At 38.4% G+C, this 11,134-nt stretch overlaps 1 protein-coding gene across 1 annotated transcript; it reads left to right on the top strand.

Moving 5' to 3' along the window:
- Positions 1–121: 121 nt before the first annotated feature.
- LOC133330696 (histidine-rich glycoprotein) lies at positions 122–3,379 on the top strand. The gene is made up of 3 exons (XM_061539104.1): positions 122–139; positions 221–285; positions 3,028–3,379. Exons 1-3 carry the CDS (start codon positions 122–124, stop codon positions 3,377–3,379), a joined length of 435 nt encoding a protein of 144 aa, XP_061395088.1.
- The last annotated feature ends 7,755 nt before the right edge of the window (positions 3,380–11,134 follow it).

Genomic DNA, 11,134 nt, shown 5'->3' with positions numbered 1-11,134 from the left:
CATTAACGCGAATAGAGAGAGAAATATCGGATTTTTATTACAACAAATACGAAATACCAATACAAATTTGAATAAAGTTTTATAACTTCCCATTCTAAATCCTCTTTCAAAATCGAACATCATGAACAGTCGGCAGTTGGTAAGAAAGATTCTAATGTGATAATCGACACAACAGAGTGATTATGAAAATCGTTAATTTTTGAATCATTCTGTTTTGCAGTGTTTGCAACTTTTCTTAATTGTTGGATTGGCATTGGTGTTGTACAGTGATTATGCGGATGCAGGGTAAGTTACTCGTCGGGCCTTACATATGAAAATCGGATTATATCTAAACTTGACCAGAATTAAATAAACTTTAAGAAAAGCGGTCTGAATGGAAAAGAAAAATTGTCAAGTCTTAAAGAACAAATTAAAGGGGAAGGTACACAAAAGTATTCTGCGTAATCTTCTTTAAGGGAACTCCCCATTTTTGATTTCAAAAAATTGAATTTTGAGTTTATATTTAATTTTTGCCTACACTAATTCAAGAATGTCTCTTTCATGTACAAAAATATCTTTTAAACTCAAGCGACGGCATAAGGATTCTCAATCTTTAAAGGCGTTTTTTTCCAACACGTGTTTTTACAAATGGCCTACACTATAACTCCACGTGCTAAGCATCCAATCCATTCCAAATTTTAACACGTTATTCTGGTCAAGATCTTCCTTATTTTCTAAGTCGAAAATGGAGGACTTTTCCAAAAAAATCATATTTCCGTCATTTTGTTAATTTATTTGTGACGTTTCGAATGCCGTTGGAATTTTTAGAAGCGGACCATTCAGTTATCGGAAAGAATGCAATTTCTTATCATTTTCTTATCTTTTAAGTATTCAAGTGCTACTATTTTACAATTTAAAAAAAAAATACTTTCAGTCTTAATTGTTACGAGTTCTTGTAGGCGATGTTATCTTCGACCTTAATGCTTAACCACGGTAAATGGCTACACTGATTAGTAGAGTTGTGTCGTTCCAGAACGTACTAGTTCAAAGGAACTATTCTGTAAAAGGAACGATCGGTACTAGCTCCGGTTCTTTCGTTCACCTAATTCACATAGTTCGTTTTACTACAGTCATTATTTTCTGCTCTCGTTCACCTAGTTCAGTTTCCGTTCATCTAGTTCATTTTGCTCCAATCGTTCTTTTTGGTTCTCTCTTACCTATTTCCTTTTACTATAGTCGTCATTTTTTTACAAATCCTTGTACAAATGAAGGATTGAACTAATGGGAATTATGAAACTGAAGGAAAGATTTAGTTCTTTTGGCGGAGCGAAAAATATCGAACCGTTTATGGAATGAGATCATCTATGTCTTAAAGCACTAATGACTTGGAAAAAGTAATCTAGAAAAAGATAATTACCTAATAGGGGGGTTAGTGTTTATGGGGCTATAGCAAAGTGGGGCTCTATACTGATCAGCCAATAATAATACAAATTAAAGACATTTCGGTTGAAAAACGTGTCCAAAATTCCTAAAATATTGACTTGGGTCAATATTAATGATTTTTAGTACAGAGTGAACTGCCGAGGTAGAAGTGCTAAAGGTTTATATCCCAACGATAAACAGCTTCACACCGCATTATTTACCGGATCATAGGTAGCTGAGAGGAATTTCAGTACAATCGATACTATCGAAGATCAAACATCCCAGCAGAGGCGACGGTACTGGCCAATGAACCAAGGAAGAACCAAGGGTGAGAGAAATTACATTCGAAGTCAACAGGCTAGTGTGCGTACACAAAAAGAAACAGTGACTAGACCATCTGAAGCAAGTAAATTGTGGGCAAGGGTTAAGCCACTCTCGAATCCTGGCAGAAAGGATGACAGGACGAAGATGTGAAGATGTGCGCCTGTTATATGAACCGGCAGTTCATTGAGCGCCCCCAGGAGTGAGTCATTCAACGCGTTGGTTGCGGACGGAATATCCATGATAATGCTTAATCAGCCCTCAACTTATCGCTAACCACCCACATAGTTCCTGAAACCTGGAAAATGTGTAGGGTGGTTCCGTTATTGAAACTTAGCAAAGATACCAGCATGGGTGAATCGTACAGGCCGATTTCACTCCTGTCGCCTATAGCAAAGAGACGATACTCCTCCCATCAAACGAACCAGGAACCCGTACAAAAGCAAATTAAACGTATGAAATGGAGATGGAATGGACACCTTAGGAAAGAATGGCCATTGCATAACCAGAATTGCGCATGAATGGAATCCCCAAGGATCAAGAAATCGAGGTCGACCAAGAAACACCAGGCTGCGAACAATAATCCAAGAACTAAGACAAAATAACCTAACATGGGAAGATGCAAAAACCACGGCAACTAACCGAGTAAGATGGCGGTGCTTTGTGGAAGCCCTATGCTTCCAAGAGGAGTAACAGAAAAAATAAATATATTATTTTCGCAAATCCAGATACTCTGTGAAGCATTCATTGCTCTCAATATCCAGATCGAGTTCTGAGGCTTTCTTTACATTAAATTTTGCGGGGTGGGTAATGCTTTATAGAATATGAAGTATATCGGTCTGAGCTTCTACACCAAAACCATCTCAAATCTACTTATTCTCCTTATTTATTAAAACAATTGGGGAAGTTCCACTTCCTTTTGCCCAATGCACAGCTTTTGCTACTTAATTTCTGGAGTTGTAGAGAAGATTATCTGCCCATGATTTAAAACTTTAAACTTGTCGGAGAAAATCCGAAATCCGATGATTTCTCCGATATTCGCTTGCCGGCCCAAGTCTTAAATTTGGCCTTAAATATAGGCTTCTACAAAATCTTACTTCGCGATACAGGCCCATGAACATTCAAACTTAGTTTACTCAAAGAACTTCCATCTCGGTTTGAAGTGGCGCCCAACACTTTATACGCTTGCAATTTTATTTTCAATAACAATTCATATGAAACATTTTTGAATGATTGAATTAATTGCTCATTCCTAACCAATGGAATTTCTAATCAATTTACAATATTCCTCTCTTCCTCCCCTAGATCCCACGCGAAAAAGAAGAAAATCACCATTCATGTACCCGTCCACAAGAAAATCGAAAAGCACACGCACACCATTGTGAAACACATCCATCATCATCACAAACCGATTGTCCTGAAAGAGGAAAAGAAAATCATTGAAGAACATCATCCAATTATTAAGAAGGAACATGTCTCACATGAACATCATCACCATCATGAAGCGAAACACGATCACCAGCATGATCATAAACATGCCGAGCAGGCCGCAAAGGAATATGATGACGAAGAGGAGCATGTCCATCATCACCACAACTATGAACATAAATCGACGCATAATGAAGAAGTTGATGATGATTTCATGGAAAGACATTAACCCCCGCTACATGTAGTAGAGTAGAGTATTTATGTATTTAGAAAATTGTTATAAGTAATTTTGTATAATAATTAAAATTATCAAGTAGTTTTTAAGATTAAAATTAATAAAAAAAAGTATTATAAAAAATAAAAACATAAAAATTAGAAGAATGTGGAAATTAATTTCGAGGATACGCTAAACATATTTGGGAGACATTACAGGCACGGCATACGAGCTAAGAAAGCGGATTAACCAGTGCCTGAGCAAATATCACGACCCAAAACTATTCACCAAGGCTTACCAGATTGACTAAACGCAGTCTCACAAAACCAATAAGGAAATGGAATTTAGCTTAAGATGGTGACTGTGAGTCTTTGGATTATCTGGAGAGAATAGAATAAACGATAATGTATTCATAGAGGAAAATAGGCTGCGAGTAGTGATATAAGAAATGCTCAGATGATAAACATTAGTTCGATTTAGAAATAATAATCACTGAAGCAGAAGAGTTTCCGACAGGATCTACCTACGTTTGGAAGAGTTTCTGACAAGATCCCTGGTTTCCCTGTCACTACATTACTTTGAGCAGCTATATGAAGAGATACATAAAAACGGCAGCATTTCATTTGCAGAAACTCATGCAACACAACAACCCGACAGAAGCCGAGAAAGTGGAGAACATTCTCCGAAACCTACTTGCCCACTACAAAACAATCATATATACGAAGGAGAGATTTTCATAGTAAGAGCGATCTCCACTAAAAAGCTATGGTATATACGAAGGAGAGATTTTCTTAGTAAGAGCGATCTGTTAGAAATGACTCAGGATATGGATACTAGCCCATCTGCTGTAGATTCGGAAGCAAAATTACCGAATGAACCAGGAATAAACACCAGAATTGTCTGCAGACGATGCTGTCGATATAGTCATTTTGCTTATAATGTGAGGGAGATAATTTTCAATTTTGCTGGGCGTTTGTCAGGAGCTTTAGTTGCTTCTGTTGTCACCGAAGGAATTCACGTAGATGTTACAGTAAATATCGGAGTTACAAGATGTTTTATGAACCATGAAAATGGGTTGGAGATCCCAGCCTAAATGAATACAAACCTTCCTCAAAGAATAACTACAGAATCTCTAAGTCATGCTTCGAATTTTGACCGAAGCTGAGCACAAAATAGTACTCACGGGATGATGTTGCGATAAGCTTCGCGAAACCCAGCTATATATGCCGTTATAGGTAGGAAGATTATTGAACAATTGATGAATGGGCACTTAAATTGTGTATACATCTCGCCAATCACCCCGGCGAATAAAATTAATGGGGCATGGAGAATATATATGGATTTCTGGCATGTCAATAGTAAATGTGTCTCGTTACCAAGGATATCACACATATTTGGGAAGATTGGGGAAGCCAGATAGGTCAATTGCCTGAATTTAATAAATGAATACTAGCAGATTCCGATGGAGGATCAAAGTAAGAAATATACACCCTTCGAAGCTACAGTTCGCGGTCTGTACCAATGGAGAATAATGCAGTTTCGACTTCATACCGCGCTTGCCACTATTCAACGAGCTCTAGACAATGTAAGTGGCTCTGAGTCTTTCCGAAAACAGATATGCCTTTTAGTTTGTGACCTTTCTCTAAATATTCTAGTGGCCCATACATCGAATAAATGGGGGGCAGCAATAAAGCGTGGAAATGCCGAGGTAGAGGTGCTAATGGTTTATATATCGTCGATGAACAGCTGTACACCGCATTATTTCCCGGATATCAGTCCGCTTTTAGAAGGTAAGGCATTTTTGTCGCATTTCGTCCCAAGTACAGCAAATTGATATCTCAACATTTTGCACGATTAATAAGGATACCCTACGGGGATAAGAGAAATTGTCACAGTTCGCTAGACATTACCATAGTGGCACCGGGTCTTATAAATGACGTAACCTGGAAACCCGTCATCGTCTCTGTCAATAGACCAACCGGCTTTATTACCTATGAACGCCGTACTAAAACCAACAACCATGGAAAAACTTATTGGGCTGGTTTCAGATAGTTTACCAATCACCACTTCAAATAGCTGTCCATTCCCTTAGTAATTTCCTTAGAATCATCACTACTGCTGCCGCTTGCTTCATACCTGGTGACCAAAACTTCTCCGTCGTACGACCCCTGAAGACATGAGGGCGAAAGAATTTAAGAACTTGCGAACACAATAAGCAGAGTGGACCCTGGCAAGGATGACAGCAGGGTTAGAGGCCGATTTCACTCCTGTCGCAATTTTCACGCACATTAGCCGAGGACTTTATCAGAACAGGCCGAGTAACATTGACGTAATGGTGATACTTGATCTATTGAACGCCTTTGAAACCGTCAACCGGCAGTTCATTGAACACCCCGGGAATGAGTCAGTGTTTAAGCAGCTGTTCGAACACGAATTTGAATAATTAGCATCAGACCTCAACTTGTCGTTAACCATCCACATAGTTCCCGAAGCCTCGAAAATAGGCAGGGTGGTCTGGCTACTGAAGCATAGCAATGAAGGCACAAGGGGTGATTCGCACAGGCCGATTTAACTCCTGTCGCTAGTAGAAGACACTTAAGGCACTACTCCTCCCATCGCTGAGAATTTGTTTTCCAGTTGCCAAGATCAGTATGGATTCCATAAGATACACAGCATCACATTAGCAGAGAACATAACCAAAACAGGCCTAGGAACCGAACAATTATGGTGATAATTAATCTATCGAAAGCCTTCGATACCGTCCACCATTCGAGGACATACAAGATAAATATCCGGTCTGTTTAAAACGTCGATAATTATATGTGCAATTTAGAAATAGGAAGTCCATACCCAGTACAGTGAATTATTTGACATCTACCTTTCTGAAATTCCCCAGCCATAGGACGGCATAGAGATCGTAATATATGAGGATGGTTATACGACAATGATGTCGGATACCATTGTTGATGACATTTGTGAAAGGTGAAACTTCTACAAAGCTAATCTTTTAAATTTCTGCCATCTGGGGAATATGAAAATATCCGCCACCAAAACAACAACCACAATGTTCACCACATGGATGACTGAAATGAAGCTCCCACTAAACATAATTGACGATGGAGAATTGATTCCGACCACAAACTACAGCAAGATACTGGGTGTAACGTTCTATAGCCTTTTCAAGTCGTCTGCACAAGACACTACTTTATGCGATATGCAGAGAAGTAGGAACAAGGTCCTCAAGTCGCTAGACGGCAGCACTCGGAGCGCTGCCAAAGAAAACTTGTTGTTGACAACTACGAAACGTATACGCATACACCCTATCACATTTCCGATCTCGGACATTGAGATTATGATGATGAGGAATAGTGATGAGGAATAGCTACGCATCCGATCTTAACAGTGCACCATCCTCAGAATTACCTTCTTATTAAATAATTTAATACAAACACTTAAATAAATATGTTTATTTTTTATAGCCCTTTTGGGTTTTGGAGGCCTACTAAAGACACAGGTTTAATACTGTTACGTGCCACCTACTTCGGCACTATGGTGTATCTGTCATCAGGGCGGATCCATCCCAGACACCAATAGTCCTAGAGGACGAACAATTAAATTTTTATTTCAATAAACATAAATAAAGACAAAACTATACAACACAAACACCTGGTACACCTGAAACAAGGGAGATTGGTGGTTTTACTCCCACACTTGTCCACCCTACCTTGACCCTCACGCTTAATACTTAGTTTATATTCAGAGAAACATCAATAGAATAAAGGTGCATCGAATATACAAATAGAACAAATGTATTATTTGGCAGTTAAGTACATTTTTAATATATTTTAGTATTTTCCTATTCAATATATTTAAACAATTTAACGGTTGCTTTTAACGCTACGAATATCCATTAACCATTCATTGAAGATAACAATGTTACCACATTATCTTGGAGGACGCCATCGAGCACAGTTGTGTAAAACTATTCGTTTCGTGTCTGTCTTAAAGAAAAACTGTACTTTAAATTAACAAGCAAAGTTAACTGCGCATTTTGTGTATAAGTGATTTGGTCAAAGAGACCTCCCTTTATGGGAAAGTCTGCAAGCAATCGTCTTGTGTGAAAATAAACTTTTAATGTGTTTTTTATCGTGTTTATGAACTTTTAAATAAAAGGAAAGAATTTATAAAAAAAAAAAAAAAAAGACAAAGAAAAATTTGTGTTCGTGATTTTAACCACGCGAAATTTTGGTTTTAACCACCTGAAATTTTTTTCGCTCGTTGTGGTGAAGCGTAAACTGAATTTGGCAATCGTTGTAATGAATTATGGCAGTATTGCCATTGGAAAAAAGGAAAAAGGAAAAAATTGTCGTATCAAACAGCATAGACTGTGGAAATTAAATCAATTATATGTGTTTTTCGTTTGTGAATGTGACTTTTGTCATCTCGTACAAAATTGTGACGTACATTAAAAGCTATAAACTGTATCTTAATAAAGACTAGTAAAGAAGGAAGTGCCGTGGCAGAACTAGTTCCTGGAGGAACATATTCTAATCCTCAAGCAAAAGAATAATTTGTGTTGTCCAGTGAGGTTATATGTGACACCCAAAGGGTTGTCAAGATCACGTGTTTTTTTGTGCATTGAAAAATAGAGAGAAGAATAAATTGGTGAAGCCAAGTCAAAGATCCCGTTATAGCGGTACCGGCTATCACGTCTTCCTTTTTGGTTGGTGGTGTAGCGTGGGTATACACACACAAGTAGAGCAAAAGAAGTGCGATTAAGTGAGAGTGAGATAGCAGCTTCAACATGGAGGAGGACGTAGTCCTCCCCCCACCACCTTTGCCGTCGAGTGAAGCGGCGGCAACCAGAAGTAACCGAAACAGAAGTCGAAGCAGAAGCAATACAAGAAACAGCAGTAGCAGCATAAAAAAGAAGCGCTATGAAACGGAAGAAAATCAAGGAAAAAAAACCATTTCATGTGATGACAAAAAAGCGCATAGCCAGAGTGTAGTTATGGGAAGCATCGTTACAGGTGAGTCCTCGCTATCTGGTAGTCAGGCTAACAAAACTAACTTTCATATTTTTTACGATATGGACCACAAAGGCCCTTACGTGGTATATGTGGATAAGATACAAAAGGAAAATGATCGTTCGGGAATAAATACAGTAAATCTAACCAGATATATAGTCAATTTTAAGATCCAAGGTGTTCTGGAAGTAAGGAAGATTGGGTTTGGCAGAGCGAAGGTCACCCTTAAAAGTGCCTCAGCTGCCAACCTTTTAGTAGGTAATGAACAGTTGGTTGAAAAAGGTTACCAACCAAAAATTTTTACACATTTCATATCAAAAATAGGAATAATATTTGGAATTCCAACAGACATACCTGATGAGGAGCTGGCAGAGGCCATTAAATCTGACATAGCAATTTTAAAAATGCACAGGGTGACGAGGATGGTGGAAGGCACACGGGTGCCCACCCAAAGAGTAAAAATATGGTTCAAGGGGCTTGAATTGCCACAAACAGTCAGAATTTACGAATATCATAAAACGGAAGTAAAACATTTCATTCAATTTGGCAGATGTTATAGGTGTTACCGCCATGAACACACGGCGGAGCATTGCAAGCAGAGACTGGAGTCATGCAAAAGATGTTTTTCCCCACACGAAAAGGACCAGCCTTGTGCTGAGAAGATCATATGTGTAAATTGTAAAGGTGATCATAACCCGTTGGAAAAAAACTGTCCTGCGAGACAGCGTGCGTATGAAATGAAGAGAATTATGACAGTGGAGAACCTATCCAGGAAGGAGGCGAGGGAAAGGTACGCTGGACATTTTAACAGCTTTAATATCCTGGCAGACAATATAGACTCAACTTTTCCAACTTTAGACGTAGCGCATAGAAAGCAAGGCGAAACAAGGGGTAAAACAATTGACAATAATGCAGCATCAGCGAACTACATACATGCTAAAAGCTCATTTGCCAAGGTTACTAAAAATAACAGAAATCAACAGAGAGAAAATGAGAATGCTAGAAGAAATATGCAGGAGTATAGAGAAGCGTTAGAGGAGGGAGAAATTTATAGATCACCTAATGGATCAGTGATCCGAAAAACGCAGGAAGTGTTAGACTCACTCCTAAACAGCGTAAATGAGCTTGCCTCTCAGAGCATTGGTAAGTTGAGTAACGAGCAGACGGCCACTTTAAATAATATTAAAGATAAATTACGAAATGAAATCCTAAATTTTGATGTAATGTTGATTAAACCAGGTGTCAGAGCGCATGAAAATGCCAGCATCATTGAAGAAGTGATCATATCAGATATATAACCCCCGTCATGTCATTGAAAATTTTGCAGTATAATATACAAAGCATAAATAAACAAGGAAATAAGGATCTATTGGAGCTTTTCCTGGAGAAAGAGAATATTGACATTGCACTTTTGACTGAAACATGGGTCAGGGATGACACCATCACTAATATATGTAATTATAACTTTTATGGAAAAAAGAGAAGTGACGGATACGGTGGTGTAGGAATCTACATCAAACGCAAATTTAAATTTTCTCTTATTAAATTCGACTCTGAGGATGAGGTAATAGGCATTTCTATATTAAACTCAAAAAATCCCTTTAACCTAGTAGTTATGTATATCCCCCCCAATACTAACAGGAATATGTTTATTGATATGATTACCAATCTTTTTCAGACAATAAATGCTTTAAGAAACCCAACGCTACTTGTTGGAGATTTTAATGCGAAGTCTGTATTATGGGGTAACACCCACACAGATCCGCAAGGTGATGTTTTGGCTCGTTTTGCTAATATAAATAATTTTTCCTGCCTCAATTCTGGTGAACCAACGTTTGTCTTGAACAACACTCATTCAACCATTGACTTGTCTTTCTTAAATAGCACGGCGTTACAAACCTCCTGGCAAGTAAGGCAGGATAAAATAACAAATAGTAATCACCTACCAATAATTATACAAATTGAACGGTTTTCAGTAGGCAATAGGAAGATCATTCTCAAAAAAAGGCTTCTACATGAGATTGGCAGTGTGCAGATAGGCGATAATCTGCAGACAATACAAGATAACTTCCGTAGAGTGCTAGATAACAACACGATAATTGCTGATGCAGATAACAGATTTGTCCCCAAACCATGGTGGAACAGTAAGGTTCAGGAGCTATATGACAAGAGAGCTGATCTTCGTGCAGCAAATCAAAGATTTAGCAGTTTTGAAAACTCAGCCAGGTTAGCGGAAACGGAAAGGAAGCTATACAATCTGATTGCAAGGCTTAAGAGGAAAAATTTCAGAAAATTACAAAGTGATCTATCAGGAAACATACCACTGAAGGAAGCTTGGAGCAAGATGGCTAACGTGAGAAATATCGGAAATACAAGCCACCCAACAACACATGGAATGAGGACCAAAATCGAGAGTTTTTGAAGCATATCACGGAATCTTCCCAAATATGCTCTGAACCTAGCATTCGGTACAATGTTAACTAGCAAGCCAAAATTACAGCTCTCGGCTATGGAACAGTTTCTCAAAACCAGAAGGATGAGATCAGCCCCTGGACCTGACAGAATTTCATATGCCATGATAAATGGGTTAGGCAATCCAGAAAGAATCAAGTTGTTGAAGGTTCTGAATCAAATATGGGAGGACGGTGTCTTTCCAGAAGAATGGAGAAAGATCAAAATTGCCCCGGTCCCAAAAAGGAACAAGGATCCGTCTATAATCAAAAATTACAGGCCTATTGCTTTG

Source organism: Musca vetustissima, unplaced genomic scaffold, assembly GCF_032173495.1.
Source record: "Musca vetustissima isolate MV318-11 ecotype Yass unplaced genomic scaffold, APGP_CSIRO_Mvet_v1 utg57942, whole genome shotgun sequence".
Lineage (NCBI taxonomy): Eukaryota > Metazoa > Arthropoda > Insecta > Diptera > Muscidae > Musca > Musca vetustissima.
The sequence above is the reverse complement of the archived record's forward strand: the minus strand, read 5'-3'. Positions and strand labels throughout refer to the sequence as shown.